Genomic DNA, 25,932 nt, shown 5'->3' on the forward strand with positions numbered 1-25,932 from the left:
GGAAATCTTCGATCTCTTTGTTCATTTTCTTTCTGCTATAAAACATCTTTTGGGACAAAATGCATTGGCAGTGCAAAAGACAAAAATAAAAGTCCATAAAACCCAATTAATGATTGAATGGAGCGTTTGAGTGTGTTCTCTGCTAGGTTATCTACAAGCACAAGAGTCTACTGTCATGTTAGGATAGACTTTGAGGACCACATTCTTGTTCTCGTCAAAGAACAAGATGCTGAGCGAGGACATCTTCTCCGGAACACAGCAGGGCTCAGGAATCCCAGAGACGACCCCCACGGCTCTCACTATGCTCTGGATGGTGGCGTGATTTGATGGCTTCAAAGACTGGAAAGAGAAATAAAAGCAAACATGTTAGGTAAAAACGTTCTCCTTGGTTCTCATCGCACACAACGGAACTGTTTGAACAGACCCAGAAAGGCCTACATCACTGAATATTCAGCCCAAACTCGTCTACCTCCAAGGATGTATCATCTATAAAGGGCCTCCTACGGTCTGGGGAATTTTGTAGGTGGAGCCTTTAATCTTCACAACAAATTGGTCATAATTTTTTTTTCCTCCCAGAGACTCAGAAAGCTAAATGACATGTCTTGAAGTCCAACAGCTGGTAAGTACAATGAATCTTTGAACTCCATTCTGTTTGCAGGAATCGTTTAATTAGAAACAACTTAGCCCCCAACCATGGAATTAATGTATTCTCCATGTTTTTAATTAAAACAACAACAGCAGCAGCAACAGCAACAACAACAACAACAACAACAAAATTGTCCCTGATCCTCTAACCTTTAAAGAACTCCAATAAACACACTGAGACGAACCATCATCAATATAAAGGGGAATTTGTACACTGTTATTAAAATTAACCTAGGTGGAATAGCTATTTATTTATTATTTATTTATTTATTTGTTTGTTTGTTTGTTTGTTTGTTGTCAAAAGGATTACTCTTTGGTTACTATTTCATTCATATTCAATTATCCAGCTCAGACTACAGACTGGGGCTGACAAGACCACACCATTGACCACTGGGAGGCGCTGTTGCTCCACGGGCAATATAAGAGGTGGCTTGGCAGTCGACGATGGAATGATATTCCCAAATATTCCTTTGGGAATCAAGTATGGGGGTCTGAGCTTTTCACATGGATGACAGAAGTTTGATCAAGGAAGCCTTGATTAAATCCCTTCCCTGAGAAAATAGGATGCGTTTTACTTAGAAAGCTATGTAAGCTTTCTAAGCTATGTACCCTCCCTAGAAGCATAGAAAACAGTCCCACTTGCAAGCCCAGAGTGGTCAGAAGTACTCCAGAAGAGAAGACACAATACCTGGAAACACAATTCTCCTGGTATAATTGTTCCTAGGTGGATGTACTTAGTTTTGATTTAAATACATTTAGAAACATAAATTTGAGGACTGAGGTTGGCCTGGGTTTGATTCCCCAGCTGCCATTCAAAAGAAAAAAAAAAGAAAGAAAGAGAGAAAGAAAGAAAGAAAGAGAGAAAGAAAGAAAGAGAGAGAGAAAGAAAGAGAGAAAGAAAGAAAGAAAAAAGGAAGAAAAGAAAGAAAGGAAAGAAAGAAAGAGAGAGAGAGAGAGAGAAAGAAAGAAAGAAAGAAAGAAAGAAAGAAAGAAAGAAAGAAAGAAAGACAGACTAACCATGTGGTACAATCCTGCAATCCTAACTTAGGGGTTCGAGGCCAGCCTCAGCTACACAGGTAACTGAAACTCATCCGGGATTACATGAGGTTCTCTGCTAAAAGAAAACCAAACAACAAAACAGGGCAGGATAATTTGCCAAAAGTGGACAATATTATTTCAGCTAAAACTCAGAGCCTTTTGGATCCATGAACTGGGGACTTGAATTCCCAGCCTGAATTCAGAATGGGAACATGGAGAAGCTGAGGGGGTTAAGGGTGCATCCAGGCCAACGGAGAAGAAAGTGATGTGGAAAGCTGATGTGTTTTCGGAAAATCAGAGCAAGTCAGTGAGAGGATGGGGCTGGCAGAAGAAGGGAAATCTGCATCACTCCATCTTTTAATTTCAGTGAAAATTACTACACTACACTTCGATTTCCGTGAAAGAATTTTTAAAAACTACTGTCAACAGTACAAGACTGTTTCTACTCTTGGTTCCTAGTAACTTGAAGGACGACTTTTTTTTTTTTTTTTAAATCGATTTAATTGGCTAATTAAATGGTTAAATGGTTAATCAGTTCTAATTGGGTACAAGACGAGGTATTCCCACCTTAACGTTCTAACAACGTATTCTCCTAGTGTTTGTACTTTACTTGTTGTTTGCCCTGTACTAAAATGAGTTTACTTTACTGGATGAAAATTATTAGGAAAAAATATGGGGATCAAAAGAGAGTTTGAGAATCTATGAAAATGTCACCGTGATTCCGGTTATTCCACATAATTAATATTTATGAATAAAAACAGAAGACCTCCACGAGTCCATGTAGTCTACAGGAATGGCGTCTAGCATTGTCACACAGCAGGGCACATGCTGGCATTAACATTATTGGTTTCTGTTGACTGAAAGCCATTAGAAAGATTCAGTCTTCCAGACAGCTTGCTGCTAAAGGATGAGAGGTCGTTAAAGCCAGTTTTTCTGTCATTATTCTTTACGGTTAATGTTTAATGCCCGGGTGTCATGTAGTATGGTGGCCTTAATTAAATGAGTGCATGAGAGTTGGTTATGACTATGCAGCCTCTCCCTCGGCGCCTAGAATAGTGTATCCAGAGGCCACAGCACTATTGTTAAATGGCTGAAATACTTAGAAGAAACAGTACAGCCTCCGTTTTACCGGATTGGGAGGAATAAATCCTATCAACAAAAATAAAAGATTCTGCGCAAGTGACTTGGTGTAGATATGGAAAAAATTCATGGGTGTTACCTAGGGAAAATTCCTGTCTTTCTTTTCCCCTTTCTCTCTTTCTATCCAAGTTAGAAATGAATATCTGAGTCCTTTCCAGTGGGCTCACCAGAATCAGGCCGTTGGTTCTGGGGTGTTTTGTATTAGGGACCTCTCAGATGACCAGGGAGGATCCTCTATTTTCTTGCTATGGGATTCTCTGATGGAGCTACCCTTACTAGAAACAGTCACATCATGCATAAACGATCCATGCTGTCATTTGCTGTTGTGAGGCATGCTGCCAGTAAGACTGGACGCCTTCCAGCTAGGATCATGTTTCTCGTGACTCTCTCTTCTAAGCTTAGAGCTGACACCAGTCAAAAGTGTAACTCTGAGCTCCTCCCTGCACCCATCACACTTTTTAACGATGGGGTGAGCCTTCGCCCATCATTCAGGTGCCACTCTGCTGAGGTCTGTCAAGTTTCGTGTTCATGGTGTCCATCTCCGTGACCGAGGCTACAACTGGAAGATCTTTAAGGGTCTATCATTTTGCATTCATCCAATGGGAACCTCTTTATATGGAATGCTCGGTTCAGTGATGTGTTAACTAACTCTGTGCCTTTGCTGTCCCCAGCTTTCACACAGTTCCTTGCAGAAAGAATTTCATTCCTATAACCCTTGTTGGTTTCTTGGATCTCTGTCAGGAACAATGGCTCAATCACTTTCATTGGAAATTTCTGTTTTCCACTGCTGTGAAGGTGGTGAGGGGAGGCGGAAGCACAGAACTTGGCTCTGCCCATCTGGTATTTTTTCATCATATGGCGTCCTTCCGAGAGTCCTTCTCAGGGAGAACAGATTGGTCACATAAGAGCTGGAAATCAGGGGGGAAAAAATCCTAACTGTTGTGTCTGTGAATGAGATCTACGGTGGCCAGGCTTATACACCTGCCAAGCTGTGGATGCTGTCCTCTAGTTAAATCTGATCACAGTACATTAGAAGGGGAGAGTATGTCATCGGCTGAGAGCTTCATTCCTGACCTGGGCCACGAGTTTCCTCTACACTATTTCAGTCCAGCCTGCATGGGTGTGATGGCCCAGAAACTATCTAATTGGAATCAGGGAAAGGGCAAAGCCTGGAATTCGGGAAAGGCAGAGCACAGCTGTTCTGAATTATAGAGCAGGTTGTCGACTTTTGCAGACAAAGAACCCCACGGTATAACCCAGGTTTTCGCCCAGGAGGCCAAAAATCGGGAGGCCCCTCAACAGAGGGATCTGGCCTGGGAGAACTTCCCCCTGAGGCAAAATGTATCTCTAGAGTCAGAGAGCTCTTTGGCTCTTCAGTCAGCCCACATGTGCAGTGCTGATTTGATGAGAGCCCTTCATTTTCCTCTGCTGCTGCTCTGACTACATTTTTATTTAAATACCCCATTCTGGGATGGGGCATCATGCTAGCAGTGCTACATATTAACCCACCCCTTCCTTTAAATCACATTTCCTGAACTCCCTTGTTACTGTACTGACTGAAAGATACAAAGTCACGAGAGCTTAAAGGGAACCCCTAGTGCACGTTAATTCTACACAAGGCAACACCAAACTTCCACTCTCAACTTGGCCAAGGGAAATCTCAACCTCAGAGAAAAGACCTCCACATGCATCCCTGCTACAGGCTGCCAATTTCGAGCTTCAATAAATATAATGAGTCTCATTACTACCACAGGTTCTCTTTTCATTCTGTTCTCCCCCAGGATGAAGACCCCTGGAAGAGCTCGTGGGCTGTTGAACCCAGGGGGAGAATCCTCTTTTCAAATTGGCGATGCTCGGGGGCTGAATGTTACAAAACCTTTCTTGATTCATGGCTTTCCTTTGCACAGTTGCCTTCCCTGCACAGAGCTTCCTCAGACACCAGTGTAATTAACTCGACTCTGCCACTTGGTCTCCTCAATGGCCACTCACTGGAGCAACAGCAGATAGTTACAGAATGCCCGCTCAACGGAGGATATTCTAGTACTTCATTTCTTTCTGTGTTGAGGGAAAATTAATATGTAGACTGTTTTATCGACTTGTCTAAGAGGCCGTTATTGTTCAGTCGTGTGGAACCAACATCCAAGCCAAAGGGAACTAACTACCAAGGCTGCTGCTGTTCCAGAGACTTCTGTGAACCAGCAACTTAACCTCGGACACCGTTAGGTGTGCAGAATCCACTGTAGCCTCCACGTCACATGCACGGCATCAGATTCTATGTAGTAACGAGATTCCAAGCAGCTTGACTCCCGATATGACCAACCATGATTAGTTAATTCTGCAGACGCTTTAACTGCTCTCCTTAAGTTTATCTCTGTGGTTATCAACTTATCCCCTGGTAACTTGAAGGTATGATTTCTTTTCATCTCTAGGAACCATCGTAAAGTTCTTCTAAGGAGACAGTGGGTTCACAAACAGCAAAAGGAAGTACATCGAAGCCAAGGGGCACACGTTGGGAAAGACTAGAGAGGTGGGAACGCCTAGAGTTGGGGGATGAGAAGCAAAGGGACCGGGCATCGCTATTTGTGTGGTTTCTGGAGCCTGGAGACTGGAGTGAGGAAGGAAAAAAAGACTTTTTTGTCTAAGCTACCTAGAAGAAATTCATCTTGTGGGACTAAGGGCAGATGGTTACTTGGACAAACCCTAAGACCTACCTAAAATCAGTCACTCTGACTTAAAGTCAACTTTGGATTACATCCCTGCTCCTCAGTGTCACAAAGCAAGCCACGTTGTAAGATAGGACACATCTCTGTTTTGTCCTTTCATCATCTTCGTTACACTCAAGATTCTCAGTGTCATCCCAGTTGAACAAACTTTGTCTGAGCAGTAAAGATCCTTTACGATTCTTTAAGTAAGATAGGACACTTGACATAGCTCTGAATTCATTATCCTTACTTTATATTTGGATTCTTTTTTAAAGAATTATTTATCGTTCATGTATATATATATATATTTATACATATACATATACACGTATATGTATATATATATTTATATACGTGTGTGTGTGTGTGTGTGTGTGTGTCTGTGTGTGGTTTGTTTGCATGCAAACCAGAGGAGGCCATTAAATCCCATTACAGAGGGTTGTGAGCCACCATGTGGTTGCTGGGAATTGAATTCAGGACCTCTGGAAGAGGAGCCAGTGGTCAGAACGGAGCCATTTCCCATTTCTTTACCACCCCTCCCATATTTGGATTTTTAAAATAAGACATCAGCACCTCCCCACCCCCACGGAAAGGACAGCTTCGTAGGGAATGTACAAAGCTCATCCTTCTGAGACAACTAATGAGGAAGATTGGATTTCGGATGGGTTGCTGGCCCAGAGGCCAACCTGGCCTTGTGAATAGCCCTGTCTACGTGCATGCCAGTTCGTGATTCTAGGAGTAGACCATAGAATATCACACGCTAATAAAGACCCCTGAAGTGAAACTGACAGTCTAAGAGGCAAAGGGACATTTTTTTTTCTATTTTTAGACAGCAGCAAGGAACTGATTCATATTTTATTAGAATCGTGCTTTTATTCCTTTTCTAAATCCGGTCCGTTTGGTCACTGTATGGCGCAGTGGAGATTTAAGCTGTCCTAAGCCGATATGCAAGCACAGCGCTAAGTTTAGCTGGAGGCGGGAGGGCGTGGCTAACTTTTGCCACGGGGTGTACTGTTGAGAGAAAGGGGATCTGCCCTGTGGACTTGCCTTGGAGGAGAGTTGTTGGAGACATAAGAACTGCTGAGAATATGCTGATATAAAATGCAGTCCCCGACGCTTCAGAAATATACAAAGGTAATTTCGGACAGGGCGAGAGGGACTGGAAAGAAGTTACCATTGCATCCTGTTTTGCCTTCGGCAGTCAAGCAAATGAGAGAAGCATCTGCTGGGTTTCAAGCCAATTCACCTGTCCAGACCCTGATCTTGACCTGCACCGGGACAGCTCAGTCCATGAGAAACCACTTATCTAGCAGTACTCTACAACAGAACGCCACACTCATTAGCCCCACCTCTTGCTCGCCACACCCATTAGCCCCGCCTCTTGCTCCCACAATACCCCTCCACCACTGGAACACCGCTCGCAGGTCAACTTCTGGCATCTGGGGTCTGCTCACTGTGGACAGGTGTATCTTTACAAGTGACCGACCACATGGCTGGATGTATGCCATGTTTGGAAACAAACAAAAAAAATGCATATCGTGCACATATGCTTTTCGTAGACTTCATACCTCGTATAATGCTTAATAATCATCAAAGAAAACCCACGCATAACCACATTGCCCATTTGGTCAGACTTTAGAATGTAGTAAATAAAGGTCAGAGTGGAGGTTTTTAGATGAAAACATACTCTTACACACTCTTCTACCCCGTGAAAAATAAAGTGAGCGCACGAGGAAGGACGGCGGCTACCTTTGGCATGGGGAACTGGCAGGCTCCGGAGCAATAGTAGGCATCAAATGACTTGGGGGAGATAATCCATTCGCTCCAGCCAATATCGGCAAAGTCCACTTTAAGGTACCTGCGGGCACAGTTCCGAGGCTCGATCCACTGCTTTCGCCTCGCCTTCTTCAGTGTCTGCTCATCAAACTGCAGTGTCTGTCCCTTTTGATGAGGCCCTTTCCTCTGTTTCTTTTTGCTCCGGCTCTTTTCAGGAGGCTGAGTCTGAAGGCTCTTGTAAGGCTTTCTCTCCTCCCACACTCCAGCCTCCTTGTACTGATACTCGGCCCCAGGGAGCTCGTTGTTCTGCAATGGCAACAAGATCCCAGTAGAGCGCTTCTTCCTCCTCTCAACAGAGAGGGCTTCTCTGACGTGGCTATCCAGTCTGGGCACAGTTCCTGCTGTGAAATCGCGGTGTCTCTGTAGGCTAGATACCACGCTTTCAGGCTCACAAATGGCGGCATCGTTGGCATACACCAAGATATAAGGTTCCGGGAAAAGCAGCATCCTCTTGGGAAGCTCGTGTGCTCTGGAGGTAATGTTAAATCCTATGAGAAACTCCTCGTCTTGCTTGGCCTTCCGTAAGAGCTGAGTGATGTCTTTTGACAGCCAAGACATGCTGTCTCTATAAGGTTTGGCCGTATCTACTGACAGATGACCCAAGAGCTGGCTTTGGTTGGATTGGAGGGTCCATGCAGAGAGGTCTATCTGGATGTGTTGTCTCTGGCTGTCATGGGAACAACCTTGGGATTCTGGACAGTTCACACTGGTGTTCACCAATTCTCCAATGTAGAAATACAGTGTGGCTGACAAAATGTTCTCAGACTTGGTTAGAGAAGTCAGATTAAAAGTGTGCAAGCCCTTTCTTTGAAGAGTTCCTAGGAGAGAAGAAAAGAGAAACAGGAACTACTATTTTATACAGCATTCAAAATTCAACTCCAAATAAATCAGAGCATGAAATGCAACAGCTAAAGCCATGAAATCCTCAGAGGAAGGGAACATGGGGGGAGAAAAATCTTCATGACTTTAGACTTGGTAAAAGATCTACTCATATGGATCCAAATGCATTCAGCAAAAGGGAAAATAGATCAACAAATAAAAGTTTAAAAGTAAAAGGGACTTTATTGAAGTTAGGATGTTTGTACATCAAAGTTAAGTACCAAGGAAATGGAAGGATAAGCTACAGGATGTGATAAAAAAAAAAGTTTGCTGTAAAGTTCTTGCTGTCTGTGTATCTAAACGTTTAGTAGCCAGAATACAATATGCTAGTAACAGTTTTAATTCAACAACAGAGATACGGATGTGTGCAGAGGATTTAGAAAGATATATCTCCTATCTATCTATCTATCTATCTATCTATCTATCTATCTATCTATCTTCTATCTGTCTTCTATCTATCTATCTATCTATCTATCTATCTATCTATCCATCTATCTATCTATAAAATATATACAAGTGACTGGTACGGGTGTGAAAGCATGTAGAAACTCATCAGGGAAATAAAACCTAAAACCTCAATCATGTGATACATACCATAGTAGTGTGGCTATCACAAACCACAACAAAAACCTTCAAATACCAGAGAGATTCGGGAAAGAAACTGGAACTCCTTCTAATTATTAGAGTGGCTATAAATCGATTCAGTTGCTGTTGAAAACACTTTAGTACTTCCTTTAAAAACCCAACAGGAAATTAACATATGATAAGACAGTTCCTCAGAAACCTGAGACAGGCAAGCACTCAAATAAGTGTCTTCTCAGTGGCCAAGGGTAGTAACGGTCCAAACGGTCATGATCGATACCTATGACTTCTCTAAGCTAGGTACCGTGCTGTCTGGCTCAGAAATGGCAGCGACATTGGTGCATACCACGATAAAAGGCTCCTGGCCTTCCGTAAGAGCTGAGTGATACAGCCAAAACACAATATCGCTACATGGGTTGACCAGACAGACAGATGACCCAAGAGCTGGCTTTTGGTTGATGGGGAGATAGCAATTTGTGGTGCATTTATGAAGCAGACCACTGTTTCTGTGAAGAAGGGACACCAGTATGTGTTAAAAATGTGGACGGGCCTGGAAAAGTTCAGCAAGACAGAGAAATCACATGCCAAAACTCAGCGAATGTTCAATTTCATTTGCACTCGTTACCCAAAATAGGCAAACCCATAATGCTAGGAGCAGAGGCGCTCACTCAGGGTAAAGGGGACAGGGAATGAGCAAAGCAAGTCCTTAAGGGTTCCGAGGCTTTTTTTCAGGTTTGGTGGAGATGTTGGGAAACAGGTCAGAGTTTGCAACAGTGCAGCGTCCTGAAGACATTAATTCCCGCTTAATCATCCGTTCCCTTTAAAATACTTAATTTCGTGTTGTGTGAGTTCGGTGCAGAAGAGCAAGGAGGGGTACACAGTAGTGTTTGGAGGGGGAAAACAGAATGGATTCTGTGCAGCTTCTTGAGTTTGGGGGATTTCTCTTAGGAAAACTCTCCAAGCTGACAGGAGTTAATTTAAAAGGCAGAAAAGAGCACAGCAAAGATCGATCAGCTTCTCTAGTTTGTTTGTTCTTTGCTGTAGCGCCACAAATGTGTGGAAACTATAGTACACTAGTAGACTTAGTGTGTGCATGGTAGCGGGTGATGTGCGAGCTCTGGAGAACACCAAGATGGATGTCTGTGGACTGTGCCCCATCACAGCTGCCTCTGTGATCCATTTCATCAACCTCCTAGTGCAAGCACAGGGTTTTGAGTTTGAACTGGGTTTAGTTATGGACTCGGTCCTTTGTTAGCTTTGCAATTCTGGGCGAGGTAATGTTCTCATTCACCAAAATGGAGAGACTATTACAACAGACACTTAAAACTGCTTTTGGATAAAGAACATGGACTCCCCATTGGGTCACGAGACCCCTGAGAGCGTTCTGAAAACCTTTGCATCAATGTTTCGTCTCTCCTTTACTCTGATCAGATTCCTGGCCAATGGGACCCAGGCTTGTTACTGGCTGAGGGGCTGTCAGCCTGAAATCTGGTGGTGCAGGTTGACAAAGCCCAAATGTACTCAACCTGCCTCATCCCCCTTCGAGTATGAAGGCACAGAGAAAAGAGTAAATAATGTGTTTCACTGCCAGCTTTTCCAGTGACACATTCTTAACCCCTTCTCCAAAGGGGCCTTGCAGGTCTCCAGTCAGAATCCTAGACATGGAGTCACATAGAATTCCAGCAACAGGGAAACCTTACAGGCCAGTTGAACTTTATGGTGGGGTTATCACCTAAAAACGGAACCATCGACTCACTGTGGTGGAGGCTGAAACTGTTCCTATACCCCTATAGGAGAAATCATTTTGGGAAACATTGTTGTCTGAAGGTCAGCATTGAATTCAAACTCTAAACGTAAATAGTTCAAGAAAAGTGACTGACGGTGATAAAGCACATTTCTCATTCTTATAAGTGAGAAATACATAACAGAAGGAGCGGGGAGCCAGTCCTCGAAGATCACCTAGTGAATTCCGGCTAGGCTGAGGCTGGACCGGAAGAATCCCGCCCCTGGGGTCTGTCTCAGAGAGCCCGCCTCCATGCACTTGTTCCACATACATACTTACTTCAGAAACACACACGCAATCATGAAATTATGTTCTTGATCAAAACCACGTTTCAGCAAAAACAAAACATTTTTATAAAGACGTGGAGACTTAAAATGAGTTCATCAGGTCCCCAAGCGTGGGGGAAGTGCAATGGGAAACATATTTTGTTCATTTTTAACATTGTGTGAAGCAAAAGGAGAAAACTTCCATTTGTACACATTTGTATGATCCATGACACTCGGGTAATATCTTACAGACCTCTGTAACAAAGCCACGGGCATCAAACTATCCAGGGGCTCTGCCCTTAATTCAGCCCAGCCACCACAACATATACTTTTACCCAAACCCCTCGTAGCTGAGGGGCATTTAAAATGCAAGCAAGAGAACACACCCTGTTTCTAGTACGTGGCAATGAAAAGGTTACCCACAAACACACTAGCAGGGGGGATGGACGAGCGCTCAAGGGTGGGGTGTCATCGTCTCACTTGGTAGGCTCATCTTGCGTCTTCCTGTCACATCCCATCTCTGAATGTTACATTTCTTTCAAGCACATTTCTCCTTGCCTTGTAACCTGCTGTCATTTATCCGCCACCACCCATCTCCGACCTTCAGTCCCGATTGCCTCTCGGAATTCTGTCGCATTGCCTTCTCCCACCTCCCTCAGTTCAGTCCAGTGCATTATTTCGAAGTCTCAGCCTCAGGACCAAGGCTCAGATACACTGTAGCCAATGCCTAAGCTCCCAGGGTGCTGGACTCTTCACCTCTAAAGCAAACGTAGCAGTCCTAACTAGAGAGCTATTGTGAGAATTGGTTAAAAGAACTCCCGGAAAGCACACAGTACGCAGGCTCGTTAAACATCAGCTAACCAGAACTGCACTGTCTGGGATGGTCGTGTCTAATTGATACACACTGGAAGTACGCCATACTCCCTGAATTTCAAAGCCCTCATACAAACAAGGATGCAGTGTGTCGCACGCATCTACTCAAGAGTTTCATGGGGTCAAACAAACGAGCAGATAGCAATAGTTCAGTGTCTTATAAATGCTGCTAAGGAATCTCCCACCATGGCCATGAAAGAAACTCTTGAAAGCTGGAAAGAAGAAGGGGGTTCAGTGGGAGAAAGAAGAGAGACAAGACAGAGTCACTTGGGGTAAAAATGATCGATTAAAATTCTTTCTATATGGTAGGAAATTGTGAGAGTAAAAGTTTGGAGAGATAAATGCTCCCTATGTGAGGTCCCAGGTGATTACTGAGAATTTATTTTCTGATTCTTTCTACTTTTAGGTCTTAAAGTAATTTAACTTTCCAAATAATTTTACTGCACTAGGATCTCAAACTCCAGCTCAGGCTTGACTGGAACTTAGTTTCGCACCGAACTCAAGCAGCAGGCCTCCTGCCTCAGCCTTTGAGATGCTGGGACTATAGACATGATCCAACTCATCCAACCTTCAAACAACTGCTTCCTTGAAATGAAAAAAAAATTAGGAAATTTGCGTGTGTTTGTGTTTATCCACGGTTCTTGCACACTTAGGTATCTAAGTTTAAATATCAGCGAGAGGAAAGTATTTAATATCCACATTTGTCTTCTTGCATACGCAGACACGTGGATTTAAAATGTCTTAATCACAAATTGAAAATGGACTTTAATGCTATTCTAAGTGTCAATAGCATTGCAATATGAATAAGAAAGATGGACTTTATCAGCTTACAAAATTAGCTCACGCACCCTCAGTCACCTAATAGCAACTGAACGCTGCACCTAATGAATACCCGGGCAGCAGTGTGCTTAATCCTGACACTATCATCTTAACCACTGATTAATTACTGGAGAGGAGTAACTGAGAAGGTGATGGGGATGAAGGGTTTGGGAAGTGCATCACAGCTTCCAGTGGAATAAATAAAGAGTATCTGACAGGGAGAAAGAATAAAAGGGCTGATACTCAAGGATTGTTGGCTTTCTTTTAATTTTTAATTAAACACATTTTTCAAATGTTATCATTTACTTAATTTTATTTTACGTGCATGGGTATTTTGTCTGTATGTACTCCTATGCACTGTTTTGTGTGCCTGATGCCTGTGAGTTCTGAAGAGGGCTTCAGATACCTTGGAAGTAGAATGGCAGACAGTTGTAAGTAATTCCCAGGTCCCCTGGAAAAGAACCCAGTTTTCTTAGCCACGGAGGTGCCTCTCCATTAAAATATAACTGTATCGCTTCTCCCCTGACACTTCCTTTCTCCAACCCCTTCAATGTCCCGCCTTCCAAGTCTTCTCAGGTGCTCTTAGCCTGGATATGTTTCTGTCAACTTGATCCAGGCTGGAGTTATCTGAGAGGAAGTAGTATTAATTTAAGAAAATGCCTCCGTAAGATTGGGCTGCAGGTAGCCCTGCGGAACATTTTCTTATTTAGTGATAGGAGAGGGCCCAGCCCATGTGGGTGGCACCATTCCCAGGTTAGTGGTCCTGGAATAAAGCAGGCTGAACAAGCCATGGGGAGCAAGTCAGTGAGCAGCACCTCTCCACGGCCCCTGCATCAGCTCCTGCCTCCAGGTTCCTGCCCTGTGTGAGTTCCTGTCCTGACATCCTTGATGATGGAGCCAAAATAAACCCTTTCCTTCCCAAGTTGCTTTGGTCATAATGTTTCATCACGCAATGGTAACCATGACTACTAAGATACCCCCTAACTTTCAAAATGACAGGCTCCTTCCCTTTGATTATGGACACACACACACACACACACACACACACACACACACACACACACCATACAACCTGCGGAGTCCATTTTTGGTGTGTGTGTGTGTCAGGGCAGCCCATGTTGTATTGGATAATGGGTTAGGGAGCATATCCCTGGAAGAGGTTTATTCCCCTCTCTCAGCAGTCATTAGTTCCCTATAGTTCTTGTCTCTGGGTAGGCCCTGCGACATGTTCTTCCTTCCATGTGAGCATATATATTGACATTGTTATTATTTAGCACTTGCATGTGCAGCCCACCTCTAATAGAAGACCCTACGGCCTTCTGGCTTCTGTAAATGTTCTTCCTCCTTTCCCACAATGTTCCCTGAGAAATGGGTGCCGGTCACGTGACATATGTATCCGCGGGCTTAGGAATCTCCACGATCTGCTAATCTCCCCTCTGTGTCTAGCTGTAGTTCTACAGTGGCCTCCATTTGTTGTAGGGAGGAGCTTCGTTGCTTAGAAGTGATAACTACATATTTTAAGAGGTATCGGTCCCCGCTGGAGCTAGGGGTTGTGAGGCGCCAGGTTGGAGGGGAGGGCTGTGCTAGGAAGCAAACTCTAATCCTAGCCAAGAGCAAGACGACACACTTTTGAGTCTCTAAGCCGTCTCCCCAGCCCCATAATTGTTTTTGGTTGTGAGAGGCTTCAGAAAGATCAGGCTGCGTCTTTCCAAGACTGTAGGTGAGACTGGCATCTGAGTCTTAGCTGAATAGGGGCTGGTTCCGAAGTCACGTAAGACACGACTCTGACTTAACTGTGAAGCGTCGATGGGGCATTCAGGGACGCAGTCATAAGTCTACTGCTATTGGAGATTCCTCACATTGTGGCAAAGGGTCTTCGGGAACCGAGAATGTCTTAGTACTCTTGCAAAATACAGTAAAAACCCAGCAGGTTTCTTTCCAAGGAGACTGGTGGCTGTTTTGTTTTTTTAATTAAAAAAAAAATACATCTACCAATAGGTGGCGCCATTCTCATTCTATTTGGTGGCAACTCGGAACTGCACTTGGGTCTGTGTGGCCAATTACAACCTTGTGTTCTGACTCTAAATCATATCTGAGAACCGGATGGTGGTTTCTGTGCTGGAGCTTGAACCTAGGGTCTTGAGCAAGCCAGGTAAGCCTCTCCACTGAGTGCCGGGATGTTTTTTGCCTCGAAAGCAAAGGCAGGCGTTATCTTGACAATCCATTCCCTTGTCTAGAACCTTGTCCCTGTGACTCCTTCCTGATTCCTTCCTGACAAGGCCGGTTCCTTACCGACAGGGTCATGGTTTGCTCTGTACTATCCTAACTTTAGGGTAGGGCTTGAACCCTCGGCAGAATTCATTAAGTGCCTTTTATCTTGTTGTGTAAAGGAACATACCAGGTTTTTTCACTCACTACAGATTGAAGGGCACAGCAGTCAGCTGTTGGAAGTGGGGCTGGGGTTGTTTGTTACTTGTAGAGATCATTCTAAGGGGGTTGGCCGTTAAACAAAGGTGGAAGATGCATTTCTGTTTTTATCTGAAAACCAAAACCGAAAAAACTGAGCTTAGGGGATGGACTCTTATTTGAGGGGGGTGGGGAGGCTTGTAATTAGGCTCTAATTTAGGGAGTCTCAGGACCATTTCTGTGCAGCCACCCTCTGTGACTAGCTGAGACAGTATCTCAGGAGCTGAGTAAAGGAAGTTACCGTTCAGACTGACCCACACAGACCATCTTCAAAGGGAATTAACAGATCCAATGAAAAACTTTCTATGAGAAGTCTGATTTTAAGGCAAATAAACTGAAAGAAAGCTTGTGACTAGTTAAATCCCCAGGAAGGAGGGAAAAAAATCTTTCAATCATACTGAAAATATGTAATTAGGCAGAGAATTCCACACCCACTCCCTGTTTGTTTCTCCAAAGGAAGTTGAGTTGCTAGAAAGGTCCAGTGCCTCGGGTGGGGGATGCAGGTGGGGGGAGTACACCGAAGTCACTGGTAACTTAGGTTGCCCCTCTCCAGGCTGCCTCTCTTGTTCTGACAGAGGCTCTGAAACAAACACAAATCATGGCACTTTGTGTTGTTTTGAGGTCTCAGTCAAATGAGTAAGTTTTGGGGGGGGGATCCCCAAACAGCCATTCTCTATGTCCTGAGCAAAACACCAGCCAAAGATGAGATAATGTATGTTTCCCTAGAATGGAAAAAATGTTCACTAATTGTTTACGTGCCCAGAGCCTTCACCCAAGGGTATTCCTAGACTGTGAACTCCCCAGGGAGCGGGGCAGACAGGTCCTGCAGCTCTTTGGAGCCTATTGCTTCCATATACAATCTGTGTCACCCACAGACTGGGGATCGTTGGTTCAACTTGTTACAAAGACAACTGTTAAATTTACCAAGTTCAAGTGTTTTCTACTTAACACCGAAGGGAAGAGTTTGTCAAGTTCAGATTCCCCAAAGCTGATAAAAACCGTACTTAGTCTGAACACCTCTACTTTTTCCTTCTTGTTCATCTTAAAAAAAAAAAAAAAGAATGACGTAAAGGAGATATTTTATGAAGTAGAATATGTTCTCATTTTCCATGTTAATGGTAACATGCCCTGGTGGAAGTTATTTTAAGGCTAATTTATTTTTAAAGATGGCGTTCTTGGAAGGTAGCTTTGCTCCTCTCTTCTCTGATCTTGCAACTTAGACACTGTGTTCAATTCAACTGTCAGGCTTACTGAGTTCAAACCAATGGCAAACTGTGGCAGGACCCCCCAAATCGTGAAGGCAAAATGAGATAGAAACCCTGCTTCCAAAGGCTGACAAGGTAAGTAAATCCTTGCTCTCTTCTCTCTCACTTTAACACAGCTATAGGGTGGGAAACCCTCTGCAGGTGTGAGAGAGAGGCCCGCCATTTGGATACATCCCTTCTGTGGAAGCCTCCGTGAGGAACAAAGTAGCCATTTTTCAAGGTAGAGATTTTTTTTTTCATCTCTAAAAGAGGCTCATGAGTGGAATGACCTTGGTGTTTGTCGGATCTTCCTTCAACCTACTTCATGGGCTTCTTCTCATGGCAACAGTAACCTTGGCTAGATCATTAGAAATACTATCACTTAAAGTGCTTGGGGAAAATTATCACACTGTATTACTAACTTCAGCTAATTCTCTTTATTTTCCTAAGTAAGGGGCTGTCAAATCATATATATGTGTGTGTGTGTGTGTGTGTGAGATGTGGTGTGTGTGTGTGTGGTGTGATGTGTATGTGTGTGATGTGGTATGTGTGTGTGTGATGTGGTATGTGTGTGTGTGATGTGTGTGTGTGTGTGGTGTGATGTGGTATGTGTGTGTGTGTGTGTGTGTGTGTGTGTATGATTTGTTGTTGTTTTTTGGCCCTCTCCTTTTAAACAGCTAGAGTTTGAAATACTATTATTAATTTTTCTTTCACAGCACCTTATAGTGACATTGCATGACTAATGTGAATATTGGTCTGAGTGTAGCTGCTGAACTCAGGCCTTAACTGAGCTAAATCATTTTCACCAACAAGAAGATTTTCTTTTTCAGTTGCCTAAGCTGAAGAATTAGATTTAAACCCCGGTCCTGGCTATCCTGCTAGTCCTTCTAACACTGCTAGTCTTCATTCCTCATCTGTGAAACTGGCAAGCCACGCTAGGGTCTGTTTCCCAGGAAAAAAAGAGGGAAACTCGATTGAAAAAGAAAAGTCTAAGAAGCGTTTAGAATCCTGGAGTATTCTTCATATGTTTCAGAAGCTTTTCTGTCCTAGCTTCCCATTAAAGCATAGCTGCAGCTCCAACGTTGGGAATAAGCATGCGTTTGTGAGCGCAGTGCATTGTGGGATGTTGTCAACACAGAGAACTCATCTTACTGTGCAATCCATGCTATTCCAAACCCATTTTCCAACAAGTGGCTAGTTCTGTCTTACCCCTGGTGGCTGAACAAAGCAGGGCTGTCAAGATTTTTTTTAATAGATTTTTTTGGGGTGCTGGTTAGTCTAATGGCGTGGGGCGTGGATCAACAGCATGGAGCTCATGGAGGACATTCTGAAGCAAGTTATGGGGCTAGAGATGGGGTCTGTGCTGTTGCCTAGCATGTGGGAGCTTCTGAGCCCCGAGGAGCACCGTTCTGCAGTGGACCCAGAATGCTCAGGCTTCACAGAATAAATCCTTACTGAAACGTGGGTCACTATTCTTTTTCCTGTCTTATTCAGCTCCTTAGATGACATTGCAGTGGACAAAGGGAATGCCTACGAGTGCCATGGTGAGCCTCTCTTTGGAAAGTGCATTATGCTTTAATGATAGGAAGGTTGTGAACATTGCATATCTGTCTTTCTCACCCATAGGGTGTTTGTGACTAATGGGTTTATTCAGAGGAAAGAGGCCTGACCAGTCAGCCTATGGAGGGCAGATGGTCCATCTTCTCAACACCCAGCTTGAGGGGATTTGACACCTTCACCTGGCTTCCAAGGGCACCAAGATACATCATGGCATTCTCTCACACAAACAACACATGCCTTCTCATTCTCTCTCTCTCTCTCTCTCTCTCTCTCTCTCTCTCTCTCTCTCTCTCTCACACACACACACACACACACATTCCATTTAATGACACAATTCATAACATAATCATAAGAATTCAAGCTTCCTCATACTATTACCACAGTAAAATGCTGAAGATACTAATTACCAGGATTTGCAAATTCAACGAAAGGGAAAACCATCAAATTTTGGGGATAAAAGTTCTGTACCATCGTGTAGCACAGATGTAGGGTTAGATCATAGCCGGTGAACATGATAGTATTTCTGTTAAATACAGCATACACTGGAGATAAATAAAGGACTTGCCAGAGGTCTTGGGTGGATGTTTCTTTCATCAAGGCATGAGTGCTGGCCCAGGTGCTAGTGAGGCAGTACATACTCCCCCTACTGTATTGCTCCCCAAATAAGGTAACTTCCCCCTGTCAAGCTATTGTGGAGGCTCTAAAACAAACAAAAAACAACTGCAGAGAAGAAAACCATGAGAGAAAACCAATCCAGAGGAGAAGTAGGAGATGAGATGAGATGCAATGACACAGACGCCCAGCTACAGAAGTTTATAACCTGGAGAAAAGAAGACATGGCAGTGACAAATGGATCTGCATCTAAGAAGTGATGCTGTGATTCCATACCCCTACCACCACCACAGTGAAGTGAGAGTCCAGCTTGTTTTGCAGAGTGACGGTCACTGAATTTTGTAGATCTACCTTTTATGGTGAGTCGGGAATGCTTTTAACCCAGTGTTTTTCCAACTAGACGTCCTAGGGCCACAATTCTCAGAAGGTTTGTTTGAGGAAAAAGAAAAAAAATTGTTCTTTTAAGGGGAGAACACCCATTAAGGGGACTGATAGGTTCCACAGTGTTCATTCTTTTCAACTCATTTGACCTTGGCACCCAGTTTTATACAATACCTTCCAGAGACCTCTTTCTGTAAAGTTTTCTTTTATAAAATAAGATTGGCCAAACTAGATAAGATGGATGAAGCAAAGAAGTGCAGGCTGACAGGAACCAGATATAGATCTCTCCTGAGAGACACAGCCAGAATATGGCAAATACACAGGTGAATGCCATCATTAAACCACTGAATTTAGAACGGGGCCCCCTGTTGAAGGAATCAGAGAAAGGACTGAAAGAGCTGAAGGTGTTTGAGACCCCATAAGAACAACAATGCCAACCAACCAGAGCTTCCAGGGACTAAGCCACTACCCAAAGACTATACATGCACTGACCCTGGACTCTGACCCCATAGGTATCAATGAATAGCCTAGTAAGAGCACCAGTGGAAGGGGAAGCCCTGGGTCCTGCCAAGACTGAACCCCCAGTGAATGTGATTGTTGGGGGGAGGGCGGTAAGGGGAGGAGGATGGGGAGGGGAACACCCACACAGAAGGGGAGGGGGAGGGGCTGGGGGGATGTTTACTTGGAAACTGGGAAAGGTAATAACAATTGAAATGTAAATAAGAAATAACCAATTTAATAAAGATGGAGAAAAGGAAAAAAAAACAAAAAACAGAACAACAACAACAACAACAAAAAGATCGGGTCACTTGAAACAATGGACTTTGAAATTAGCTTTGTACGCTGAAACTTTGTCCAGAAGATATAATACCCATTTCTGCTTCCATGAAAGGACCTGTTCCCTTCCCTCCATCTTTCTAATGCAAAAGTTTATCATGCAGAAATCCTTAAACGTAGATTTGTCCTTCATATTTCTAATTTAAAATATTTGAAGCAATTGAACAAGCACTTACGACCTTCCATGACTCGGCTAAGGTATGTCTTCCTCTCAGTCCCTTATTATGCATAGATTTTAGTGCAAAAAATTTAGGAAATCATCTGCTCGAATGAATTATCAGCTTAGGATTTTTTTTCACATTGACCTCCGTGGGTCTCCTGGGACCTTTGAGTGTGTGTAACTTTACTACAAAGGTACATTTGGTTTTTTTTTTTTAAATCTAATTCATTCTCTTTTTCCTTTCCACCCAGCATGAATAATCGAGAATTCATGGTATTATGGATTTTTTAAATGTCAGGGATTGTAAAGCTGTCTTGCCTATTACAGTAAAACTTCATTAGAGGCTATCATGTATTCAAAGTAGTGTGTAATTCAAAGCAGCTGCACGTCCCTGCTCCTCTCTTCCAGATGTGCTGTTGCCCTCTAAATAAAAACGCCATACCATCCAAGGATTCTACAGCTTCAAGCCTTGTTTCTAGGTGCCTGGAATCTTGATAACTGTATCCTAATAAAGTTACTGTATTCTATTGCCATAATACAACAACAACAGCAGCAACAACAGCAGCAACAGCAACAGCAACAGCAGCAGCAACAGCAGCAGCAAAGGGAAAGCACTTTCCCACTAATCCACGTATTCTTCAGAACGCTGGCCTCTAGTCAAGTAATGCTTTTTCAGGCCTGTACTATATATCAACTTTCCTAGAGCCTTATGGGTTAGCATTGCTCTTTAGAAATATGCCAAAATTACAGTTCTTTATATCGAAATGTTCTGGTTCACAGTAGGTAAGAATCCTCTGTCCTTTTCCGCTGGGGCCAAACATTCACTTGGGAGTCTGTGTTAGTTCAATATTTCCTTCTTTTATTCATGAAGGCAATATATATATTTTCTTAAAGATGGTGCATATACACTGGAGTGTAATCTTTTTATAGTTGCATATCATAAATAGTGATAGTTTTAAAATAAGAAAGCCAAGCTTCCATTGCTTTTCTTAGAGACGTTATGAGTAAGACAAGTAAGATCAAGTGACTGTGGAAACAAGAAGCACAAATTATGTACTGTAAAAGATCAGGACAGGAAAAACCCTCAGGAAAAATACTAGCCAATGATAAACTTAATCCAAAACTATAATAAAAGCTAATTCTGTGCCCTTCTGTCTCTGGATGATGTGTTTCTGTCAGCCTGGACGTCTTTGCCATCCCTAGTTGTGTGAGTCCCTTTTTACAAAGGAAATGATAAAATTCACTTTTACATAAACCCTTACATATCAGAAGAAAGCCTTATAAGGCTCCAAGCTTATGGTTTTGGCCCACCGACCTCCTGGAGCTGAGAGAGGAGAACAGAGGTTAGCAGAAAGTGTGTTTAGCTGCCACCCACCATCAGGGAAGTAATCAGAGGGAGACCACAGCAGATAAATTTCAGATATTCTAGGTTTAGAACAGTACATGATTTTAATCAGGTGTGTTCCAAGAGCAAATGGCTATGACTCAGATTGAATAAGCACTCTCTCGGAGAGCCTGGCAGACCCGTGGGCACTCCATATACAGAGAGAGCACAGGCACCTGACCTCCCACAAACCTGTAACGTCTTTGGAAGAGGAACTTAAGCATGTTGGACTGGAGAAACCAATCTAATTTATTAACCCCAAAGGCCTCTCTTACCTACCTCAACTCCGGCCACCAAGTGAAGGGTGTGTCTGGGATACTGGTACTGATGAAGGGAGAGGAAAGCACCAAGGCTTCATCACCTTCCCGGAGTCCTGCCTGTTACAGCCAGACAGGTCTTATAACAAAATCCTTCCACTGTGTGAGCAGCTAAACACTGTTGGAAAGAGTCCAACCTGAGCCACTTCTCCAGGAGTCTCCAAGGAGGTAACCTGATTTTCAGCTTACACACACACACACACACACACACACACACACACACAGAGAGAGAGAGAGAGAGAGAGAGAGAGAGAGAGAGAGAGAGAGGAGAGAGACAGACACACACACAGACACACACACACACACACAGACACATTTCACATAGACACAGACACACACACACACACAGACACACACACACACACACACACACACACGCCCCAATAACAACAGTGCCTACATTTGATGAATAAGTCATTAAGACAGTTTGCAGGATGCTAAAAGATTACGTAGCCTTGTATATATGTTCCAAGGGGTGATCTACCATTCCAAGGGAGTGTCTGGCCTCTGCTACAGAGTTTATCCGGTGATGGTATAAGACACCACAGTGGACACTGGAATTACAATGGGTAGCACAAGCAAAAGCCGGACAGTATTAAGTTCTTACCCAGGACTTCCTCAGTCTAAAATCAGCAGCTAAACGGTATGTGTGAAAGAGACAAAAAGTCCAGTTTTACTTTCAACCATTGTGACACACGCTAAACATAGATCTGTCGATAAAAAAATGGCTTGTCACTTGGATTTCTCAACTAGTCCCTGGGAGCATAAGCAAATAGAAATATCGAAGCCAGCTATTTTAAATCTTCCTTACTGCCACCTGCCTTGCCAACCCACCAGCTTCCTTCCAGATCTCGTTAGTCCCACACTGTTCTTTTGCTCAGCTCTGCCCTCGGCGATGCGTTAATGTAAACAGACGGGTGGGTCACTGGTGTCAGGGCTATGAGAGCCGTCTGTCTCTTCAAGTGGCTATGATGCTAAGTACCAGGCAGGATAGGTTTCGGTGTCCCCAGAAGAGGACAGCTCTTTTCGGATCCTGCCAGTGGTGGGTCTGTGGAACAAGTGAAATCTGGCTTAGCCCGGCTTCTAGCTAAAGACGTCTCTGCATTAAAAGCATAACTCACATTTATTGTAAATGGCCCTGTGCCCGTGAGCTCCAGAGTGAATTCGCAGTGGCGAGCAAGGGCTTTCCTTGATGGATATCCCCCTCCCCGCCCCCAGTCCCTGACTGGGTGAGGTCGGAAGAAAATTCATCTAGGGATTTGGGCAAACTGGAGAGAGCTCTGGAGACACAGCTAGAGACCCCCCTGAATATTCCTGACTGTTCCTCAACAAGTCTGGAAGGTAGACTTTGCCATCACCTTTCCCTCAATCCTGAAGGTAATGTACACACACCCTAGTGCATCCCTAGAGCACACCAACAGTGAGTATCCAGAAAATTTGCCCTCAAGCTGTTAGAGAAAGCTGTTAGCTTCAGCAACAGGAGCTGGCAGGCTTGGGCTGGGGTGGCGTTAAGCCATGAATTTCAGCCTCAAGGATCTGTGTTGAGAAAAAAACCGGGAAGATGAGATTTTCATCGCTGATACTAAGAGGTGTTTATCCTCCACCGGCGGTCCCTTCCCAAGCTAACTCTTCCCAGCTTGGACCACGCAAGACTTATTTGCCCAGATGGGTTAGGAATAATCTAAACACTCAAGCACCTGGTTTTGTTTGTGTGTTTGCCACTAGGGGACTATCGAGAGGAAAGTGTCAGATATAGCAACACAAAGGTCGCAGAGTTAAGAGTGAGTGCTGTGTCTGGAGTAGTGCCTGTTGAGTGCGCTTTTTCTCTCTAGGCCCAGGGCTGGCATAAAATAGCATTCACTTCGCTCTAAGCGCTGCCAAGGCCGGTCGGAGGGAATTTCCGCTGAGCAGTTTAATCATCAGCATAAGATCTCCGTTGGGTGCCCGGAAGAGGGCTTCTGGACACTGGGTGTCGTCCCTTCGCTTCTTCCCTGCCGCACCTCTCTAACTAAGCCCTGTCACTGTCCCAGCTTTTCTTCCACTTTCTTGTCTCAGCTGGGCTCAAACTGGGCTTATCCGGACCGCCCCTGGTGCATTCCGAGAGGGAGGAGGGGGACGGGAGGGCAGCATCCAGGAAAGGTCCCTACCGTGTACTGAGGGAGACGGCGGCGGAGTGGCACGGCGGGAGGAGCTGCCCTCTGCACCCCCGGGCGGGATGGGCTCCCTCTCCTCCCCACTCACCTGCGGCTGCGGCTCTGAAGCTACGAACCGTGTTACCGCCATGCAGGGGTTGGGGACCCGGGAGCTGCGAGCCCGGTGTCCGGGTAGCCTGGGCTCTGTTGCTGCCGCTGTACCTGTCATAGAGCCACAGCATATGCTCTGACACCTTGTCGTGAGGCCTCAGGTCCGGGCTCGGGCCACCACCTGTCATGCGGTCGCTTGACTCAGTCCCGCGGAGTCCCGGGAGGTGCAAATTTGGTCTCTGTCCCTGTGCCAGGTTCAGGCAGAAACAACCTAGCCACAGACACAGCAGCCCGCGAGCCCCAGCCATAGTCAAGTCCCGTTGTCGTGCCGCGCTACTTCGGGTCGCCGTCGTCCGGGACACTCTGGAGAAGGAAGGGACTGTAGTAGAGCCGGGGTGGCGCTCCAGCTGCGGAGCGGGCGCCGGGAGCCCGGCACAGCTGGCGCGGGGCCGCGACGCGAGGGTCGGCAGGTGGGCTCTGGGTGGCAGCCGCACCCGCTCAGCTCCGCTCACCGGCCGGTCCGAGGGCGGAAGGTCTGGGCGAGCGCAGACGAGTTGTCAAGCGCGGGTTCTCCCTTCCGCGCCACCTGAGACTCGGGAACACCCGGCCGCTATGGGGATCTGGATCTGCGCTCCACCAGCCTGGGACGCGCGCCCGGGCGGGGTGTGCGCGGTCGCAGCCAGCTGAGTTCTCAGAGGACGTGGTGTGTGTGTGTGTGTGTGTGTGTGTGTGTGTGTGTGTGTGTGTGTGTGTGTGTGTGTGTGTGTGTGTAGAGACACAGAGAGACAGAGAGACACACACACACACACAGAGACAGAGAGACAGAGACAGAGAGACAGACTGGTTCTGTTCCTTCTTGCCCTGATCCGATCTGTCTGGTCCGCCTGTGGCCAAGTTCTCCCTCTAGCCTCTAGCTGGACCTCCTAAGGCAGCTGGGACAGGACTACCTCCAGAAGAGAGAGAAGCCTGGAGCGAAGTAACCAGGGAACCAGAACCAGAAGGGTAGGGAGAGAGGAGGGAGGGCGCACGGGGAGGGGCAGGTGGCGCTGGTGAGAGGAGGATGGAGGAAGAGTAGGAGGGACTTTTTAAAAAATCTGAGCACAGTGGCTACATTCCTGCTAGCAAAAGGGCAGAGGCAAACAGAAGAGTTTCTTCCCATTTTGTTTTTTGTTTGTTTTGCTTTTGTCCCCTTTGTTGTGGAAATTTTTTTGCTATTGTAGTTTGCTTTGTATTCCTGTATTCCCATTCCAAATAAAATCACTGCTACATGAACAGCACACTTGGCTTCTTTGCTGGGATGCTTGGGAGGGCTGTGGACCCAGACACCTGTGCCGTCCTAGAGCTTACTGGTCACAGTATCTCTTCTTCATAGACATCCTCGTCTTCTTCAGAGGGGATAAGATGAAATTTCACCCCGTGTTTTAAAAAGATAAGCTAACTACCACAGGCCCGCTCGAGCTCCGTCAGAGCCCCCTCTCACAAAGGTTTCTTGAAGACGGCCGATGTGAGTATGTGTACCCGTCTTCAGGCAGAACCTGGTGTGCACACTTGGGTGTAACTAGTTCTGATGTCCAAGCTATCCCAGCAGCCTATGGTTCAAAGAGACATTAAACTGTTGTTAGCCAGCACTGTGGCTGCAAACATCATATCCTCGGTACTTGTCATCCCCAATGTCCAGACAAGGTTTCACTGTGTAGCCAAGGCTGGCTTTGAACTCAGACTCCTACAGCTTCAGCCTCCCCGGCGTTTGTGATATAATCATGGGCCGTAGGTATTGTTTTCACAGAATCATCAAAACAAAGTCCAAGTTGCAGACTGAAAGACTGACAGAAAAGGCGATACCAAACAGGTGGCAGAACTGAACCCCAAACCCTGGGAGTCTGACTTCCTCTCTGGGATCACCACACTCTTAAGGATGGAAGTTGGAAGTAGCATTTAAGTTGGCTTGACCCTTGCCATTGTTCCTGGGAGTAGGACTCTCAATCAATGTCCCATCTCTGGGGCATTGACTTTTTTTTTTTTTTTTTAAAGAAATAGGTTCGCGGGTCACACTGAGCCTTTAAAGTTTAGTTTCTCCTTTATTGGTGAATAATAATGAATCCTCTCAGACTTTTGTTGAAATAATATTAGGAATCAGTACTCGGTGAGGGGCACATGTCTAGTCT

The 25,932-nt window shown here is 44.9% G+C and overlaps 1 protein-coding gene across 1 annotated transcript; it reads right to left on the reverse strand.

Annotated features, from left to right (window-relative positions):
• Positions 1-24,687, reverse strand: Bmp3 (bone morphogenetic protein 3). The gene is given in 3 exon segments (NM_017105.1): positions 1-339; positions 7,275-8,179; positions 23,766-24,687. Coding segments are annotated over 3 exon segments (1,407 nt in total). The 5' UTR covers positions 24,076-24,687; the 3' UTR covers positions 1-147.
• Between the last annotated feature and the right edge of the window lie 1,245 nt (positions 24,688-25,932).

Source organism: Rattus norvegicus, chromosome 14 (assembly GCF_021556685.1).
Source record: "Rattus norvegicus strain SHRSP/BbbUtx chromosome 14, alternate assembly SHRSP_T2T, whole genome shotgun sequence".
NCBI lineage: Eukaryota > Metazoa > Chordata > Mammalia > Rodentia > Muridae > Rattus > Rattus norvegicus.